The sequence below is a fragment of the Malaclemys terrapin genome, chromosome 10 (genome assembly GCF_027887155.1).
Source record: "Malaclemys terrapin pileata isolate rMalTer1 chromosome 10, rMalTer1.hap1, whole genome shotgun sequence".
Taxonomy (NCBI): domain Eukaryota; kingdom Metazoa; phylum Chordata; order Testudines; family Emydidae; genus Malaclemys; species Malaclemys terrapin.
The window spans coordinates 31,488,784-31,510,101 of NC_071514.1; the positions used below are offsets into that span (position 1 = coordinate 31,488,784).

The 21,318-nt window shown below is 43.0% G+C and overlaps 1 protein-coding gene across 1 annotated transcript; it reads right to left on the reverse strand.

Annotated features, from left to right (window-relative positions):
- Window positions 1–8,437: 8,437 nt before the first annotated feature.
- On the reverse strand, window positions 8,438–18,594 carry GTF2A2 (general transcription factor IIA subunit 2). The gene is made up of 5 exons (XM_054042887.1): window positions 18,487–18,594; window positions 15,801–15,952; window positions 13,761–13,865; window positions 10,406–10,532; window positions 8,438–8,751 (listed from the first exon to the last, which is right to left on the reverse strand). The coding sequence occupies exons 2-5, from the start codon at window positions 15,870–15,872 to the stop codon at window positions 8,726–8,728; spliced, it is 330 nt and encodes a 109-aa protein (XP_053898862.1). The 5' UTR covers window positions 15,873–15,952; window positions 18,487–18,594; the 3' UTR covers window positions 8,438–8,725.
- Window positions 18,595–21,318: the final 2,724 nt, after the last annotated feature.

Below are 21,318 nucleotides of genomic sequence, written 5' to 3' on the forward strand. Positions count from 1 at the left end.
CGCTACGCACGGCTCATGTGGCGCCTCATGGTCTCAGACACCATCCAATGGTCCAGGGACATCTACATCGAACACATCACCAGCCACCAACTCAAGTCACCAAGAGACTTTCTCCATTGGATCATATGAACTGGAACCATAAACTCCCTGAACGTTAAATCTCACCAAATGAGGGTCAATCCATCCTTATCGTCATATCCACTCATTATACTCCACACCTGAACATAGCCATTATATGAACTTCATACCCTCATATCTCAATGTCTGTACTTTGAGCCATCAACCTTTTACCCCCAATTGGGGATATTGCAGATTATGTATTCCTTATGCCACCCAATCTTAAACCAAATTTCGCACCCTCGATAATCTGTATGTTATTCCCTGATAACCAGAAACTTCTATGCTTAAACTCTGTACTGTTCACTTTTTTTTTTAAACATCTTAATAAAATTTTTATACCTGTGCAAAGTGGCTGGCAAACACTGCCTCCACTGGGAATGGAGAATGCTAACTTGGTAGCATTTTACAGTCTCTTAGCACAAGAGCAAAAGACTACACAAGCCAGTCCCTCTTCCCCAGAGGGCCCCAAGACATCACCCTTACAGTTTCTTTCACTGTGACACATTGCATCTGGCAGCAACATGAATGCCGTATAGGAACATGCCATTGCAAACCATTTTCTATGACAGGCTGGCCTGCTATTGCAGGGCAGTTTGTTAGGACTTGGTACAATATATATGTTCAGCAGAAGTGTTATGTGATGGACAGCTCTGTCCCCATTTGAACAGTGCAGTGGAATGGTATCTGCCATAAATATTATGATATCGACAGTAACTCATAGCTTATGTCTGAAAAATAATCCAGGTGGCAGAGCCTATTAGCGCACACGGGCGTCTCAGGAGCTAGAAGGGGTTGACATTTTCAGACAACTGAAAAAAGTATGGCTTTCCCAGGAAACACAGCAGGGAGTGTGCAGGGACCAACAAATCTTTCCGAGTGCTGGATACCTTCTCCTGAATGAGCTTCCATTAAAAGCCAAATTAGCTTTAAAAGGAGAGTGGCATGTGCATGTGATTTCACGGGTCTCACAAAATACGTGGGACTAGCTGAGTTTTAAAGGGCTACCGCTGTATTTTAACTATGTCATCACATATAAAGTTTTGCCTGTGTTGGCAAAGAGTTCAAAGGTTGAACTAGTTTATTTTACTACAGCACGCAGCAGTCTTCTCTTCCTTCAATTTTAGCTGCCGTGCGTCTGTTTTTAAAGCTCTAAGACGCTGAGGATGAGTAGTCAGTATATCAATTCATTGTCTGTAGCACACCTCTGATCACAGCTGGACCCTCAGTCTATGCTCTATGACAGTTCTTCTCTGTCCCAGACTCAGCTCCTACCACCCCAGGCAGGTTCGTAGCCTGAGGGAGTGGCTGGGAATGGGTAGAGAAGAGAGGCACATTATGATCTGGAGGAGGCGGGGAGGAGGGTTTCCAGAAAGAGGCAGGCAGAAAGTTTCAGTATTTGTTTCATGCTAGCGTCTGGCCCTGGCTCCAGCTCCCAGAGGCCAGAACCACTCCCCCACGTTCCTCATTACAAGGTGCCTAAGAGGCCACTCGGTCCCCATGAGAGAACTATTCTTCCCCAGGTATCATTCACATGGGGATTAGCCAGTTTCTTAAGGATTAAAAGTGCTGTGAGAATAAATCTTAAAAAAAATAAAATAAAATAAAATAACAGCGAGAGAATGTTTGGCAGCTGGTGGAAACACAATAAGTAATAGATCATCTGAGGGGGATGAAAGTGAACTGCCAGCCTTAACCAATTAGAACCAGTTACTTGCCTTCCCATATTGGCAAAAAATCCAGGCAAAAGTAGCCCAGATTAACATCTTTTATGTTGCGTGGTGGAACACTTCCTTGTTTGGCCTGGGAACAGAACCAGAACCTGTTTGTTAATAGCTATTGCTTTTGTGTAAGCTCTAAATGTGAAACAAAGCAGGACAGAGTCTAATAATGAAATACTTTTTTTTGGCCACCATAGAGGTCAAAATCTAAAGTCCTGATCCCACAAAGAGCTGTGGGCAGGCAATCGCCTGCCCTTGAATGGAAGTAAGTTCAGAGGAAAAGGGTCTCCATTTGCAGCAAACAATGTAGTCAACAAATTTTAACCCCTTTTCCAATTCCCAAATGATCTGAAAACAGACTTTGATATTTACTGGAAAAAAATAGTAATCTGTAATTATTGTAGGCATAACTTGTGAACATATTTCAGCCTGTGGATATCTTGTCACTACTACTTCCTTAACTAGTTGGCATTTGCTAGTCACACTGTGTCACCAGTCATCTGAGGCATATCCTGCTATCCCCACAAGGAACTGCCACAATGGCATTGTGAATATTTGTGTATAGTTATCCATGCGAGGAGTCACACTTTGTCCTTCCATATGCAAAAGTGCACTCATGAGAGTATTCATGGGACGCAAACAAATAGGTACGCAGGCAGAGACCATGGAGGTGAATTCATGATTTTTATGCCAATAGATGTTCAGGAATTTCTCCCCAACCCTTCCAGTATTTGCCCAGCTGTAATGAAAAAAAATCTTTATCTACTCACTTTTAATTTGAGCTAATAAATACATCATGATAGCTGCTGCAACCAACAAAGATTCGGGGTGGGGAGTTGATATTTCAGAACCACCTGTAACTTGAAACCTGCTCTTTTGGTTTCTGCTAGTTATTTTTTATTCGTCGTTGGCCATTAATTTCTTTCAAAATTGATTATTTTGGTTGAATTGCTTTAGAATAGGCCGAGCGAAAAACAAGGCAGGCAAGTACTCACTTGATGTTAATTCCTTCTTGTTCTCCTCATTCAGAATTAGTAAGAGAATTTTATGTTTTTAATACCCGGTTAAATAAATGAGACTTGATGGAGTAATAGGTCCAACTCCAGTAAAGCAATAGTGGTTGTATTCAATCTCCGCTTAATTTCATTTCATGGAGCTTTTACAGGCACTTCCTTGATATAATTTAATTATTAATATAATTTAACAGCTGGATCTAATTTAATTATTAATGTACCCCTGTACTATTTTTGGTTCCATAAATTGCAAATGCTAAAATTCATTGGGTTTTTCTCCTTTATTTTGTGCAATTTTTCTCCTGTGTACCTGGAAAATCACTAGAGAAGAGGTCACGAAGGCCTTGGGCTCCATGGCTGAATCAGTATCTGATTGCCTGTGAAATTACCTGCTCTTATACCATTGAAGAAATGCCTCCAACCCGCCGTGAGCCATGGCAAAGGGAAATGCTCCTGAGAGGGGTATATGTCCATTCCACCTCCAGAGAAGGACATATCAGGCATTCCCAGGTGATCATCCCATAAGTAACAAAAGTGCATTTTAGCAGTAGTCACAGCCTTCTTTCTTTGAATATACGAGTGAATAAAGGGCCTGTGTAATGGGGGCCCACCGCCATGGGCGCTAGATTTGTATAATTTTTGGTGGTGCCCAGAATGGGTCCAAGCAGAGCCATCCCATCCATAGGAATGACCTGGACCCCGTGCTTTGGAAGGGGCCCTGCACTTCAGGGGGATGTGGAGGTCCAGGGCAGCCTGGGGGGTTGGCAGGGGACCTGGTGCCGGCAGCAGCAAGTGACCTGCCCCCAGCCCACCCCACTGGCATCGCTCAGGGGAAGGGGCAGAAGCCAGAAAGAGGTGGGGCAGGGGTGGGGGTTTGGGGAAAGGGGAAGAATGGGGGCAGAGCAGGGGCAGGGCAGAGGGGGCAGGCTGGGGCCAGGTCGCTCACTGCTGCTGGCGCCAGGCCCCCTGCTAATCCCCCAGGCTGCCCTGGACCCCACATCCCCCTGAAGCGTGGGGCCCCCCCAAAGCACAGGCCCAGGGCAGTTGCCCCAGTCCATCCTATGGACAGAACACTCTGATAAAAATATAAGTTCAAACATTGGTGGAACAAGGGCACCACAGGCCCATATAACTCACTGTCTAGGCCCACCACCACACCCATTCCCTTCCCTGAAGAAACCACAGCGACTCCACCAAGTGTGCTCTCAGTGACACTTTATTTCTCTTTCCCTCCACCAATATCACCACAATTCCCTGTGCTCCTGCCTCTTTGCCAAGCTTTAGGTCCTCTTAGCGGGACCTGAGAGAGCAGAAATCTCCCTACTCTCCGCCCTCTGTGTGACTAGCCATGTTCCTCTCTTCTCCCCCTTTGGGCTACCTTCCTGTGCCTCTTTTAGCAGCCCTGGGCTGATGGGGGTCAATTGAGTTCTTACCCCCACTAGCCTGAATGGATCATTACCACCCAACCAGTTTCTCCTGGGGCATGAATTAGCCTCCAAGTGATCAGAGCACAGGCTCCCCTGCTCACTCCCTGCACTTTGTCACAGCCTGATCAAGTGAGTAGCTGATCAAACAGCTTTTCCCTTGTTTGTACTGTCTTATCCCCCAAATTATCTGTTTTGGTATCATTAAAATGAGTTAGTTACCATGAATTCCCCAGGCTGCACAAACAGCTTGGATTGTGCACCTTTCTTATTACTGCAAATATTAAAAATCAGGCAGGGTCTAGACACAGGCTCTCAGAACCCCTTCATCGGGGTTAGTCTTTCTCTCGCTTTCTTCACTTCCTTTTTATTTTCTTCTTGCTTCTTTCTAAATGCACCAGTCCTTGGAGTGCAAGGTCTGGGCAACTTGTGCCTTTTGACTTCCTGCCACTGCTGGCTGGGCTGATGCCATAGAAGCTGCAACAATGGCCTTCCAAAAAGCCACCATGCTACAGGAACAGAGGAGCCAAAAGGCAGCTTCCATTACACCTGATGTTGCAGGAACAGGGGTGGCCTGACATGTTTGCAAAGAAAATAACTTACGTCATGACAGTGAATGGTAAAGTAGCTCAAGTCACACTGAAGATGGATGGGACTGGTGGGGTTGGTTGTTTTACCATAACAGCCAGAATATTAAGGTGGCTAAATCAAGTAGTATATCAAAAAATGATCCTAGTTTGTTATTAACATGTATTTTAGCATTTTTACCACCACATATTATCTAAAACCATGTTTGATTCATGCTCTTCGCATGTGGGAGTTTGTTTGACATTAATATACTAATCCTGCCATCATCTCACAGCACCTAATACAACCGGATAGCCCGTGATGTAGAGATTGTTTTAAAACAAATCTCCATTGTGCTGTTTCCCCCCCCACACACCTTGATTTATGAGATGGCATTTTCCTACAACTTCAGCATGCCGGACATGTTCTTTGAAATGGCCCTAGGAATGGAGCCAAAGTTCTCAGACAGCTTCTGATTTTACATACCCAAGGGTGTGTGCAACTGTTTGCATTTGCAAAAAAAAATGGGTGTATATATCCATTTGAAACACAGGAAAGGCTGTTTTTTATAGGAGTGACCAGGCAGGTATTCACAAATGAGTCTGAAAAAAAATCAAAAGCCAGGGCTGAAAATTTTGCCCCCTGAAGGAGGTGGTTGAAAGAGCGTGTGGCCAGTTGTAGTGGCCCTACCAATTCTGCCACTAAGGAGCCTTTCCAGAGAAAGCCCAGTATATTTGCTTTCCCCCATCAATATATAGAGCCCGATTAATGCATTTCTGATTAGAGAAATAAGCAACTAAAGATTAGATGAGAATGACGACATCCCAAAGCAAGGACATGTTTCAGTCCAGGCTGTTCTCAGATATGGATTTCTTTTATTTTCAGTTGGGTGGGAGTTGAGAATGAAAAACATTGTCTTCATGAAATCTTAGGACACAAAGTTACACTGTAACATTCTTACATTCCTCCATTTAACCTGTGCACTCAGAAAATCATTGCTAAAACCAATTACACTGATATGAAAAAATATTTATTACTGTGTAAATTAATATTATCTCCTTAACATGCTGTTATTGGGTCTTTCTGCAGTTCCCAGCTAATTGACCTGTGAAATTTATTCTATGGCTGCCACAGTCCACATCACACTATAAGCTTGTCCTGAATACAATATACAGGGGAAAGGGCATTTCAATTTACCAAAAACTTCAAGTCATTTAAGAACTTCAATCATCTTTCATTTATTTGAAATGACTTATTTACTTTGGCCTGGAGACAAAGGAGTGGTGAGGATGGGCACAGGGAGCTGGTGTGTTTTAGAATAAAGTTACACAACAGGTTTCCCCAAACAGAAATGAACTCAGCCTTGTGAATTTAAAAAACAGGAGAAGAAAGTGCCCTTCCTTGTTCATTAGGAACCTACAAGATTCACTGTGGCCAGTGGCCCAGTTGGGAACTATGATACAAGTCACAAGAGCAAGAACGTTCAATTTTGGTTTTGCTTTTATCCCGTTGTGATTGTGGCAAATGTGAACAATATCCCAGTTGACACAGTCCAACCAGCTGTCAATGAGGAGGTCACCAAGCCAGCCATTAATGCTATGTGACATTGGTAATCCAACTCTGAGTTGAAATATCATTCAAATATATATATTAAAAAAATACAGCTTTTCCTCTTGCTTGAGGCCATTTTCGGCCTCTCCAAATCAAGAGACTGGTGCATTGCTAATAAAATTCCACAGAACTCTTAGATGTTAACCCCAAAAGTTGGCCAAATTCACATTTGTGTAATTACATTCTGCCCACAGATTTCCCCTTACATTTTCAGTTAGATACAGTATTTTTTACTTTCTCTTCCAAATTGTTAATACCGTTGTGCACTCTTAAAGGACACAGTCAGGTTAGTTATTTCTAAATATATATATATTTATTTATTTATTTTCCTCTAACACATCAGATTATTCAAACCGAAAGCATTTCTACACTCTAAGTTTACTGTGCACCATGTGTGATCCTTTTCTACTTAATTAAATCTGAATAATTAACTAATCAAGCACATGTTGGCACTTAAGTGAAAATGTTGATTTCTAATGCACCAGTCACAGCACTGCCAGGTTTGGATTGTAAAAAGTGTAGATTTAAATCAAAGTCAGAATGCCCAGTTAAAAAAAATAAAGCCTAGTTATTTGGTAGAGAGACTCTAATTATTACCTCAACACATAGACAATGCAGGAATAACAGTGTATGTTAATTAAATGTTAACTAAATGGATCTAAAATGTTTAACTCTGCTGAGAGTTACCATGGCTTTATGGATTTAGAAGGGGAAAGTGATGTATTTGATGTTCTGTGTTTGAAACTGTTTCTTGGATGAATCTTTTGAAAAGTGAATTACCAACGAAAATACTGCAGATGTGCAATGTGTACATTTTCGTTTCTTCTTGATCTTTGACATGAATTCATTGCATGCAAAGAAGTAAACCACTTTGGCAATGAAATTACATTGCTATGGCAATCAGCATGGTATATCATTTTTACTATGATCACTATTACAAGTCATTCCACTTTTTATAACTGTCTTCACATGTCCTTTTCTTATATGGCCTAATCCAAAAAGCTACAGCTGATCTCAAGAGGTGAATAAAGAGGGATAGTAATTGTATTATAAATACAAAAAGTATATACTATTAAGCGTAGGCCTAAAAGTAGTTTTGGTTCAAAATTCAACCAAGAATTTTTAAAAATACTGTAGTTGGTTTAATGGGAGATGTGTTCTCTAGAAGTTTTAATGCCTCTAAACAAGCCATAATTACCCAATTCTAAAAATATTTTCCTACAGATCCAGTAGAGTTAGTTAGTAGAGGGAATAAACTTACACAACTATTCCCAGAGCTTTTTCAATTGTGACACTTCAGATTCCGAAAGGACCTGCCTCACACGTAAAAAAATCCCTATGTTTGTCATATCCAAATCACAGGAAGAGTAATTTTAAAGCTTGCGATGGAGTATTAAACAGGATTTTTTTAAATTCATAGCTGAACATTAACAGAATTTCAGCAGAGCACTGTACTGAAGTTTGATAAGTGTTCAGTCAAATATAAAAGACCAGAGCTTGAATAAAATAAGTGAGAAATTCTATACATGCCTAACATTTGAGAATTTAGAATGTTTTCATGGGACTGGGCTTAATCATTTTCACTTCATTGGTTAAGCCCATGACACTCATTTTCTAATATGTGAGTTAATGCAGGGTTTTTATAGGGTGCAAAACCGACAATGCTACAAATGGAAAGATTTTACTCCAGAAACAGGCACAGCACAACATATGGCTAATGTGCCTCCACCCCATTTATAGCAATCATTTCTAGTGTGACAGTACGTCAGACTTCAAGACTATTTAGTCACTAACCACCACCAAGTGTCCCCGTTTGTTTCAGTTATGTGGACCACATTCGTATTAGTGAGCTAGAGCTGTATGCCTTTACATTGTGTTTCTCATCACTACTCCAAGAGTAGTTTGCCTAAGACTTAGGGTAATTTTGTGAGGGAGGTTGCTTTAACTAAACAACACCTTTCTAATTATCACTCACTTCTCTAGAAAATTTTAAATAAAAGTTTATTAGAGAAATTACTTTGAACAAAAAAAAAAGGCAACAATATTTGTTTTGTCATTTAAAAAAGTAACATTGTTTTCTTCATGCCCTTTTAGGTGAATTGAAGTAATGCTACAGAAAGATATTTCTTTTCACTGCCTTTCTGCGATGCATTCTAGCATGGATTAACTCATGTCTGCATCACCAGAATAAATTATGAACAGTCCTTTTCCATGCTCCTCTCCAGAAAGTGCTGCATATTAACAGAAAATGTTGCACAAAAAACATTTCTATTCATTCTGCAGTATTGGAACCAGTATCTAGAAAACAAAGAGAAAGTATATAAATAAATACAGATAAAACATTGCAAAGTTGAGTATGAGTTAACAAAAAATTAACATTCTCTATGTTGGTAAATGTTTCCCTGCCGACCTCAAAATACAACGATTTAGTGTCTGTATTATAAAAGCTGAAACAGCGCCACTCCTGCATAATTTTGTTTCCATATGTATCCTCCTTCATTGCCAGGAAGAAAGCGTGGCGTAATTGTGTTATTTTACTAGGTTAGCAGTAATGAAAACTTTGAACACAAAAATTCTCTGTCCCCATACAGTCCCCATTTTTAAAAATTGAAGTAAGTTTGCTCTAAATTAGAGTAATACACTTAAACACTTGATTCCAGCCAGCTCACAAGATATGCTCTTGGGGCATGCAAGTGCTAGAAGGCCATGTAGTCTGTTCAAGAGATAGGTCCTCAGATGTCTGATAAGTGACAATGTACAGGCTTTTGTCCAGTCTGGGCAATGGTGCATTTAACATAGATTTAAAATATCATAGACGTAAGAGTTCTTTCTAAAGCTGAATTACTTAAACACGCAAGCCACAGTGCATTCTGTAAGAGAGAGGCAGCCGGCTGACTGCTACTATTTCTTATATTTGCTACTATTACCTCTCTCTTGTTCCTGGTGCCATGGGACAAATGAGTAATCTAGTTATTGACTACAAGACAAGATTACAATGGATAGGAGAGTCCTTATTTTAAGTAGCTAACTACTTGCTGAAAAATACTAAAGATATTGTCAGCAACTTTATGGTACTGTGGTCTTCCAATCCGGTACTTATACTGTGATATTATAAGTGGAAATTATTCAGACATGGAAAATTAGCTTTTCCTTTAACCGCTACAATAAATACATCTTAAGAAATAAACAGGTGAATCAAGGTGACATGCATGCCCAACATTAAAGACAAGGTACATGTATGGAATGACTTATCAATTGTTGAGAATCAGTCAGTCTAAAAACATCACTACAATCATGCCAAGGCCAGAAAGCCCTAAAGGATTAGTTCCATGCACCAAGACTTTTTTTTTAAAAAGATGTACTATAAAGGGTTTTCTGTTCTCACTTCCTCCTTTTAATGTATTAAGGAAGGAATCTTAAGCAACTGAAATCCATCAGCTAGAAACTATAAAAGATTATTCTTTGGTAAAGCATTTCAATAGAACATTTGGCTAAACAAGCCAGACAAGTAGAGAGAACGTATGAGCTAATGACCTTCCATGGACAGTACATACGTGGCAGTCAAGTCATGGAGTGCAAATTACAGGACTTGGTCTGTAATATTAAAAAGACAACATTTCTCAAACCCTGGGATCCCTCAGTCTCCTAAGAACGGAACCGATGTTTCAAAGGCTTCCAGCAATGCCCTTATTAGTTACTTATTGCTGCTGAACAAACAGTAGCACTTTTCATCCTTTGGATTAGACCTTTGCTTCAATATTTCTGCATGTGTGCAGGAGAGTTGTGCACTCCTGTTTTAGTCTGAGTTATGTAGGATGTAACCAGAGGTAGAAGATAGCTCCAATCACAGACTATTTAAGAACTCTGGCTGCACAAAGTGTATTTCATAATATCATTCAAGTCTTATCTCTGTTAACCTAATATTTATACTATGGCTCAGTACTATACTTACTTTTTCCGTCACATGCAACAATTTTCACTTTATCCACTTTCACGAGTTCCGTTACCTCTCGAAATTCAACATCATTCAGTACAAAAGTCCACACATTATCACAGAATCTGTATGTATTCAGAGAGCCCTTTAAAAGAAAGATATAACATAAAAAACTATTTTCAAAAGATCTCCAGTACAGTAACAGGAATAAAGTTATTCTTGTAGCTATAGCTAAAAAATTCTTAACCTTTGAAAAATTGTCATCTTGTCTGCTTCCAAAAATAGTTAAAAAGTTTACTGATAGTCGTTAATTTAAAGTCGGTGCTTTTGTAGTTATAACCAGACTGGATGTGCTTCTGTTATTAAGCTATGAGCCAGAACATGCAAGCTTATAAAATCTGAGGAAAACACAGATTTAAGCAAATCTGAGGAAAATTGTGTAGTTTGAGTGCCCCCAAGTGGTAGAAATCCTCAGGTTCATACAAATGCATTATGCAAGTAAGGAAGAATATCGTACAAGACAGCCAACCTTCTGAAACGGTTATGAGTTTTCCAAAGTACATGAAGAATTAGGTCACAGGCTTCATCAGCAAGATTTATGTAAAGAGGAGATTATGGGTCATTTATAAGCCTTTCACTTATTGATTCCTTCAAACAGGATAAAAGTTCTGTGTGATAAAAACAATCACAATATTCTCCTGTTGGCTTTCTGAATACCACAGTAGTATAAGTTAGTGGTTTCTACCAGGGGTACACATATCCCTGGGGGTACCCAGAGGTCTTCCAGGGGGGTACAATAACTCATCTAAATATTTGCCTAGTTTTATAACAGGCTACATAAAAAGCACTAGCGAAGTCAGTACAAACTAAAATTTCATACAATTACTTGTTTCTTCTGCGCTATATACTATACACTGAAATGTAAATCAATTGGAATATAAATATTGTACTTATTTTAGAATTATATGGTAAAAATGAGAAAGTAAGCAATTTTTCAGTAATTGTGAGCTGTGATCGTTTTGTATTTTTGTGTCTGATTTTGTAAGCAAGTAGTTTTTAAGTGAGGTACGCAAGACAAATCAGACTCTTGAAAGGGGAACAGTAGTCTGGAAAGGTTGAGTGCCACTGGTAAAAAGCGTTAACACTGATCGGATGAACGATGGGAGGGAGGGAAATCATACAGAGAAGTAGAGCTACATGACCCGAGATGGAGATTGATGATTATTTTTGTTTTCTGAATAAATGACAGGGGTTTGTTACTTTTTAGTACATTCCTATATATTTTATATCATTTACTAAGTCAAAAAACACATAATTCACAGCTCATCTCAGATGATTTTTACTTGAGGCAACTTGCTGATTTAGACCCAGTGTGTGAAAGATTTTTATTTTCATTCTTCATTTAAAACACATGCTAGCCACGTGTTAATTCAACCAGTGTTTCTGGATTTAAATTTATGATGCTGGACCTTCTCTGAAAATCAAATTAAGACTGACATTTGAGAAATTGTTTCACTTCTAAAGTCTATTTCAGTAAATATGAACATTTCTTTGCTCCAGAGTATTCAAAACAGAAGGAGAATGAATATCAAAAATATCTCAAAGGCAGAGTATGAAAATTAGGAAGTTTTATTAATTTGGCAGACGATAGAAAATTTGTACTATGAGTTTAACATGACCTAATCAAAATGATAAAGTACAGTGGTTGGATAGCTTATGAGTTTAGAGTTTTCTGCACTTAAGAGAGCAGGAGTCATGTTATAGTATTATCAGATATTAACTGTTACCCTTATTCCAAGGCTGGATGCACAAGGGCTTGTTGGTAATCGGACTCCGCAGGGGGGTCCAGGTAAAGGTGGTTGGGGCTGGGGGTGGGGGGGTAGGAACGCATTTCTGGGTGTGACAGAGCTCAGCAGGGGAGTCTGGGTGTCAGGGGCTCAATGGGGGATTCAGATGTTGGAGGAATGGGGCTCAGTGGGGTGGGGATCCGGGTTGCTCATCGGGATGGTCCAAGTGCAGGGGGAGTGGGGCGGGGATTCAGGTGCAGCTAGTTGGGGCTCAGTGGTATAGGGGTGCAGGTGGCTCGTTGGGGTGGTCCAGGTGCAGGGAGAGTGGGGCTTATCGGGGGAGGGGGTCTCAGTGTAGGGGGATAAGGCCTGGCAGGAGGGTCTTGGGGAGAAATCTGGGGGTAGGTCTGACCCGGCCCTGATGTCATGCAGGTGAAGAGGAAATACTGTCCTCCCCAGTACTGTCCACACTGATTTACTTTTCTGCCAGCTGCCCTGGGCACCCAAAACGTATTGCTGGGAAGGGTCACATGCTCGCTTCCCTGTCAGAAAGACATTTTCTGCAGGGAAGCAAAGAAATCTGCGGGGGGGGGGGGGGGGGGGGGGAGGGAGGGAAGGGGGAGATAAAAGAGAAGGGTAAATTCTGCGTATGCACAGAATTTCCCCAGGAGTAGCATATGCTGCTGCTGCTGCTGCTGCTGCTGCTAACTGGTTTTCCCAGGCAACAGGAGAGTGAAATATTCTTGTAAATTTCACTGCTGAAACACCAGGCTATTCTGGTATTCACTGAATCACTCATGGTTAATGAACTACTTTATTTCACCTCATTTCTGTGCATTGTGTCCAAGGAAGTTACAAACCGCCTGCCTCCCAAATACTGACCTCAACCAGAAATGAAAATGCCCACAATAGAAACCCAAAATCTCTTTTTGGCATTCATAAGTCAGACCTTGCAGCTGAATTCCGTACCATTACAGGGAACATTAGCTAACTGTTCAAGCCATATGTGCAAAACAATTAAATTAAGCAAGAAGGGATGCATGGAAGAGTGACTGAGCACTACTCTCGGAAGTGTTTAAATGATTAAAATTTTATGCAGTCACCTATCCTATTATGCATAATTTCCTAGCTATTTTTGCCTCTGACTGCAGTTTTACACTAGTGATTTAGGAAGAATTAATTATCTTTAGAGCATTTTGGAATACCAGCAACTAATTTCATGTAGAGCTGGCAGGATCTTACTTTCCACTACCTTTCTTCTAAATCCCTGTCAACTTTCCGGCTGCTGTATTTCTTGGAAGATTCCATGGCAGAATTGTGACAACTACAGGAAACTCAAACAGCCTGCAGGCAGATAGGCAATCTATTATGACCACGTAAACAAACAGGAATCTAGTTCAACCTGCTACAGATAGCACATGTGGAGTAACACAACAGTATTATTTTTAGAAATAAAGTGGACCCTTAAAAGACTTGTTTCCATCCATAGCAGACAGAGATAACAAGCCTTATAGTTCCCAATGCAGTGTCTGAACACTGATGGAGAGCACCAGTTAGATGGGGACTTTAGTATTTAGTGCACTTACCCTGAAATTGACTCTGTTCCTGACCCGTTGCGCCAATGCTGAATTTATAGCCTTGTCAAACTGAAGTAGCACTTGAAGGGCAAGTTGAGGGGTGATCTGCTGAGACTATGGTTTAAAAAAAAAAAAAAAAAAAAAAAAAAAAGGACTTTATAACTGACTCACAAATGCATGAAAATGGATTATCAGCGCAAAGCTTTCATGTAACAAGCCTCAAGATGTAGACTAGTTTTTCCAGTAGCTTTATTGGAAATATATATTTATGACTTTATATTTAATGAAGAAAATGGAGTAAAGTGAAATTTGTTAGTTTTTGTAACTTTGTGGGGGAGACAAATGTGACCAACATGCAGAGAGAATTTTCCAGAAAACATGCAGTAATTCCCACATTTAAATTGTCTTTGCATCCATGGCCTGCAGCCTCCTCTACAGACATACAAGACTAGGGATTAACATCGGATTTCAACACATCAAAATTGTCAGTTCACTCTGGACCAGGGGTGGGCAAACTACAGCCCGCGGGCCAGATCTGACCCCTCAGGGCTTTGGATCCAGCCCATGGGATTGCCACCCCCGTGGCACGGCAGGTCCTGCACCGCTCCCAGAAGCGGCCAGTACCACGTCCCTTCAGCTGCCAGAGAGCTCCACGTGCTGCCCTTGCCTGTGGGTACCTCCCCCAAAGTTCCCATTGGCTGGGAACGGGGAAACATGACCAATGGGAGATTCGGGAGAGGTACCCACAGGCAAGGGCAGCGCGTAGAGCCCTCAGCCCCCCCTCCCCAGGAGCTGCAGGGACGTGGTGCCAGCTGCTTCCCAGAACAGTGGTGGGGCCGGGGCTGGGGCAGGCAGGCAGCCTGCCCTGGCCCCAGTGCGCGCCACTGCCACCCTGGAGCTGCTCCAGGTAAGCAGGGCCGGGCCAGAGCCTTCACCCCGAACCCCTTCTGCACCCCACAACCCAACCCCCTGCCCTGAGACCCCCGCTGCACCTCGCACCCCCTGCCCTGAGCCCCCTCCCACACTCTGCGCCCCTCCCTGCACTACTGCCGAGCCCCCTCCCGCATCCCAATCCCTCCTGCACCCCAACCCCCTTCCCTGAGCCCCCTCATATACCCCTCCTCTGCCCCAACCCCTTGCCCTAAGCCCCTTCCTGCACACTGCACCCCCCCACACACACCCTGAACTCCCTCCCGCACCCCAACCCTCTGCTCCAGCCCTATATTCATGGCCCTGCATGCAATTTCCCCACCCCGATGTGGCACTTGGGCCAAAAAAGTTTGCCAACCCCTTCTCTGTACCCAGGATCTCTTGATTAGTGACTCATCAAGCCAAACTTGACAGAGACAACATCAGCCTGAAGCACAGTCCAAAGTTACTTGGCAAAATCAATTGCAACTACTGGAAATCTGAGATTTGATGAGACAGATGAGTCTCAGAGTCCAATAATTAAAATGCAAAGAGAAGGAAAAAAGAGGTTTTTGGTAGTTAGCTGGCACTCATGAGGAAGCCTAAAAAAGGCATCCTGAAATTGTTTATCACCCCAACTAGGTTTCATACTCTTTATATGAAAGTTATTAACAAAGGTTTCTTTACTTAGGGAAAAGGAACAAGTTGGCTATTTTAGAGGTTTTTGTTACATCAAAGAGACTGGGAAAACCACCTGTGCTAAGTATCCATTATGGATGACTGGAATAGCATCATCAAATAGGTAGTTTCAGGTTGTAGGTCACACGTTCATTTACTAGGATACACAAAAGTTGGTCACTTCATCTGCATAAGATGCTTTTCTTCAACCCAAGTACTCAAGTGAGAAACTTGCGTTCATATTTCAATGAAATGCTAAATGGCAGTTTTAATTTTTATTTTTAACTTCATATGACAGTTTGATTTTTCAAGCAATCAACTACAGAAAAATGAGTAACATACCTGCATTTGAAGCTCAGTGCTTTTAGTACTTAACACTGTCTAGCTGAGTAGTTTGGAAATTTAGTTCAACTATTAGCTCACTGCTCAATCACACTTCACATTAAGCTACTTGTCTCCCACCTGTATGAGCTCATCCAAGCTCTCCTGAAGGCTGTTGCCCAATGTGGTGTTTCTATACAGTTGATACGCCATGGTTTATAAAGACCAGAGAAGTGTTACTGATCATCCACAGCTATGAAACAGCCAATACGACTCACACTTTCATTGAAGGCCTAGAAAATCCAATACGACAATTACTGAACTATGTAGAGGAATTCTGAACAGAAAAAAAATAATCAAAAGCAGCAACATAGAGGAAAAAATGACCAGACAATTAATACCAAGCAGAATGCCTTTGATGTCAAATTGGATATAGCTTAATTCTTTGCTATTTAAAAAATATTAGCTGTAAGTTGTCAAATTTTGCATTACATGATGGAAGAAAAAACAATATGACTGAACAGACAAATAAGGAATTTAATGCTACTCTATATCTTCTTTTCACAATGTTTTTCAATATTATTAATTCTTACTTTGGGTAAGTACGCCTCTACCCCAATATAACGCGACCCGATATAACACGAATTTGAATATAATGTGGTAAAGCAGTGCTCCGGGGAGGGGCGGGGGCTGCGCATTCTGGTGGATCAAAGCAAGTTCGATATAATGCGGTTTCACCTATAACGCAGTAAGATTTTTTGGCTCCCAAGGACAGCGTTATATCGAGGTAGAGGTGTATTTAATTATATTTCACCAGTTCCTTTCTGCAGATTTTTTCCAATACCTGTTTGCTCAAATATACAATTCTCACCACCACCTTCAAATTTTCAACAGAACCGATACGGCTGATTTAACATAACAAAAGTTTTTGAGCACCTTGCCTCAACCATGATCACCAGCCCAGCTCTGAGAAAAACGTACGAGTTACCTACAAAAGATATCAAGATGCTGCTTTTTTATTTTAAGAAATACTTTATTTGCTTACTGTTGGAATTAATGATGGATATTTTTAATACAGACAACTTTACTCAAAAACAAACAAACAAATTGTCTTACAGAATCGGTGAACAGCATCAGACAGACTGAAATCTTATACCCATTACCCATGAAAAGAGTACTGGCCTGGACCAGATTCTTCAGAGGAAAATTTAGCACCCCAATACCAACCATGACAGTCAAAATTCTTCCTAATAGCAAATAGGTAGCTGTTGGGTTACGTTCATCCCATTTTTTAGCCTTATAAACAATATAAAGAGCTAGTCTTTTAACAGCATTAACGTAGGTTACAAAGGTAACAACAAGCACATGCTACAACCTTAACATATCCTGTATATTTTGTTTCTCTCATTAGGCAAAGCTCAGTGCCCATCACACAGGACACTGCACAGGACAAAAGGGAAGAGAAAATCTGGCAAAAGGGACTAATGTCAAGGGATTGTTGCGGTGTTGGAGGCACATTCCTTCCTCTTCACAAGAATCACAGCACTTAGGTCATCAAACCGTGGGGCTAGAAGGGGCTTTGAGAGGTCAAATAATGCAGCCCCTATGTTGAGGCAGGACCAAGTAAACCTAGCCCATCCTGACAAGTGTTTATCCAACCTGTTCCCCAATGATGGGGATTCCAGAACCTCCCTTGGAAGCCTGCTCCAGACCTTAAATCAGAGGTGCGCAAACTACGGCCCGCGGGACCATCCTGCCCGGCCCCCGAGCTCCTGGCCCAGGAGGCTAGCCCCTGGCCCCTCCCCTGCTGTCCCCCCTCCTCTGCAGCCGGTGCAATGCTCTGGGTGGCGGGACAGTGAGCTCCTGGGGCAGCGCATCTGCAGAGCCTGGCCTGACCCGGTGCTCTGTGCTGTGTGGTGGTGGCGGCGTGGTGCGACTCCAGCTGGCCAGTGCAGCTGTAGCACCTGGAGCCACTAGTGCTCAAGGCAGCGCAGTAAGGGGGCAGGGAGCGGGGGGAGGGGGTGCTGGATAAAGGGCAGGGAAGTTTGGGATGGTGGTCGGGGTCAAGGCAGGGAACATGAGGTTGAATGGGGGCAGGGGTCCTGGGGGGGCAGTCAGGAAGGAGGAGGGGTTGGATGGGGTGGCAGGGAGCAGTCGGGGCAGAGGTTCCAGGGGCAGTTGGATGGGGCAAGGGTCCCGGGAGGGCCATCAGGAATGAGAGGAGGGGTTAGATTGGGTGGCAGGGGCTCAGGGGCGGTCAGGGGACAGGGATGTGTGGATGGGGCAGGAGTTCCAGGATGGGGGGAGGGGGACAGATAGGAGGTGGCGGCCGGGCCACAACCCCTTTCCCTAACCGGCCCCCCATATAATTTACAAAACCCGATGCGGCCCTCAGGCCAAAAAGTTTGCCCCTCCCTACCTTAAATACTCTTACCGTGAGAAAGCTTTCCCCTAATATTTAACATAAGTCTCCCTTGCTCCAGATCGAGCCCGTTACTTCTTGTCCCACTTTCAGCCGACATGGAGAAGAACTGACCCCATCCTAACATACCTGAAGACTACGAGCCCCCTCGCCTCCCACTGAGACGTCTCTTCCCAAGCCTGGGCAACCTGTCCCGAGACCACACCTGTAAAGCTCTTCTCATTCCCCTTGCTCTCCCCTGGACTCTCCGGCTTGGCCACAAGCCCAGGGCCCCGCCCGGACCCGGGACAGGGCTGCTCGCGCCCAGGGGACGAGACTCGGCACCGCAGGCCCCCGCGGACGAGCGGGGCTCTGCCAAGCCCCATCTCACAGACCCGCCGCTTCCTGCCCGGCGGCGGGACGCACCTGCTGGGGGTGAATCCCTCCCAGGGCGGCGGCTCCCGGCCTCTCCCGCTCTAACCGTCCGCAACAGCTGAAAGATCTCACACTCTAACCCGGAAACAGAGGAAGTGAACCGGAACCGGAAGCTTGAGAAAGCCGCGGGTCAACGGCCCTAGCAGCCTTTTCCGGAGGCCGCGGCTTGCTGGGGATGGGTCACGGGGCCGTCTCCTTGGGGCGCAGGGAGGGTCCTAGCAGGCGGGGCGGAGCTCGGCCTAAGCCCCAGCGCAGAGGGACGTGCGTGATCCCGAGCCCGGCCCAGGAGTTACCGAGCGTAGGGCCAGCCTGAGTCTGCGGGCAGGGCGGGTTCCTTTCCCAGGGGACGAGGCACAACCGGCCGGGCTGCGCCGCCTGTGACATCCAGCGCCCCCGTTATCTCGTGCCCGCCCCTGCAGGGCGGTGGGGGCGCAGCGCTCTTCCTGGGGGGCCTGCTGGACTGTGGGAGGGGTCGGGCCGGGGCGCAGCCCAGGGAAGGAGGGAGCGGGGCAAGTAGAACCCAGTTGAAGATCGCAGGCAAAGAACTGACTGTGCGGCGGCGAACTGTAAATGTTGGTACCGGGCTTTTGCCCTCCTTCTGCCAGCTGCCCGCTTTCCAACTTGAACAGGGTACAAGTGAGCCTTGAAATTTAGCGGGGGAGGAACATAGCCCCATAAGCGCAAGAGTTTATCAGACAGACCTGGCCTCTAAAAACAAGTAATAGAGAAGGTGGCCCATGGTAGGCCCAGGGCCATAGGAGACTTTATGATACGATATTTTACACTATATTCTCACTGGCACAGTATCACTAAAACTGAAGGTGGCTCAGCCCCACTCAAGCTGAAGGGTTACTGTTCTATAAGCTTTGCAAAACTGAATACCATAGGGGGAAAATAAGGGAAGATTTGGAAGTGCCGCTGAAAGATGGAGAAGCCACTTGAATAAATACATGTATGCACATTTTCTTTCAATATGGTCGATACAGGGGCTTTCGTGTAAGAAGGCTCAGAGTTCTGCACTTCCCCTGTCCCTGCTAATAATCTCTGTAGTGCATGGTCCTGTCAGTGAGCACTAGTGCACTTTATCATCACTGTGCAATCAGACATTTCTATTTGTCCCTCACAATGTATTCATGATAACCAGTTCTCACACTCACGCTAAAGTGCACTAACAGGATATTCTAGCCTGATAAAGACTGTTGCAGATTTAAAACGTGCTCATTTCATTTTAGCTAGTAAAAATTTCAGTGATAAAAAGGAATCAACTTAAGGTTAAATATTTTTGACAATGGCAAGCTTTTGCTCTAGGCTTACCCGCTCTTCAGTTAGTCTAAAATGCTGCCAAAAATGCATACTTTGCCTTGTCTGCTACTGCCTCCAACTCTACAACAAAGTCAAGCTCCTTGTCTGGCCTTTAAGGCCCTGCACAGCTTTGCTCCCGTATCCTTACACCACTGTTGCTTTGCCCAAAACCTGAAACTACCCAAATTTTTAGTTTTATTTCCCTCTTCAAGCCTCTTTTGATATAACCGTAAGCAACCCATTCCATCATATTTCTATCCCTTTCCTCCAAATACCTTTTGGAAAAAAAAACCCCACACTTCTCCCAAAAAGGCCAGGCTGAAAATCCTCAGATTATAATCTGATTACAGTGATACTAACAAGATGTCTTCAAAACATTAAAAAGCAGCCCAAGTGAATGTTGATCTCCACCCTCTATACATTGGCTTTAGATCAGGGATACTCAGACCTCAGTGGTTCAGGAGCCAAATTAGCAACTAACATTTTCCAAAAGAGCTACAGTAGTGTGAATTAGTTTTCATTTACTGTACATTCACATTTAAATAGTATGATGGGAAAATATGTAGGGGTGTGTGTGTGTGTATTGATTGACCAAGTATTTTATCAAATACAATTGGTTACTGTAGTAAAAGTATTCTGATTGTTTAAATTACACAATATTTTGCTATCATGTGCTGCAGAGCTGCACAAGACACACTGAAGAGCTACTTGCAGCTCGGGAGCCTCAGTCTCGGAATCACTGCTTTAGATAGCGGCTTTTGGTGTAGGGACTTTTGCTTTGCAGACAGATGTGAAAACACCAGGCTAACACTGTTTGTTGTTATTCAATCAGGAACTTAAATCAGGAGAACTTTTAGACATGTATTTTTCAAAAAAGTATTTATTGAATTTTCCACATTTAACCTGTTATTTTAGCCAATTAAAAATACAAGACTCACATCGTTTCCAACAAGTGCTAGGTGACATGTTCAGAAATACAAGTATTTCTCACATTACTCCATGACAATGACAACTTGTAAAGTTAAAGAAAATAGGGAAGAACATTGCTTCATTTGAAAAGGAAGGAGCTTAGTACATTCTTCAGAGGTAGGTGAAAAGAGTAATTTCAACTGGTTTGAGGAAAGTAAAGGGGCAGAAGAGAAATAGTACAGTTACTTCTGTGAGGAGCAGTGGTGGTCATTTAAGACTTGTACTCCCGCTGAAGGTGTTGCCTTTGTAACTAATTCAGAATCTAGAAAGTTAGGATTAAATATTGGGGACTCGGTACTTCAGGCAACGTTACAGCATCTGAGCAGTGCATAAACTTTCAACTGTCAGATGTTTTCCACATATGGTTTTTGGAGAGGTGAACGTTATTTAATGATTATATTGCAGTAGTGCCCAGAGGCTCCAATGAGTACCCCCATTTTACTAAGCATTGTACAGACACATGGTCCCTGCCCTGAAAAGCATAAAGGCTCAGATGTACCAGATGTTCTGTCCTTTAACAAAATGGATCTCAATGTGAAATGACTCCACACT

Bases quoted from the DNA above. Each gene is read 5' to 3' on its own strand.
- GTF2A2 (XM_054042887.1), bottom strand. From the start codon at position 15,872: ATGGCGTATCAACTGTATAGAAACACCACATTGGGCAACAGCCTTCAG. The intron at 13,866-15,800 runs GTGGGAGACAAG...TTTAAACCATAG, and splicing joins GCTTGGATGAGCTCATACAG to TCTCAGCAGATCACCCCTCA. The intron at 8,752-10,405 runs GTAAGTATAGTA...TTTGTTTTCTAG, and splicing joins TGTTGCATGTGACGGAAAAA to ATACTGGTTCCAATACTGCA.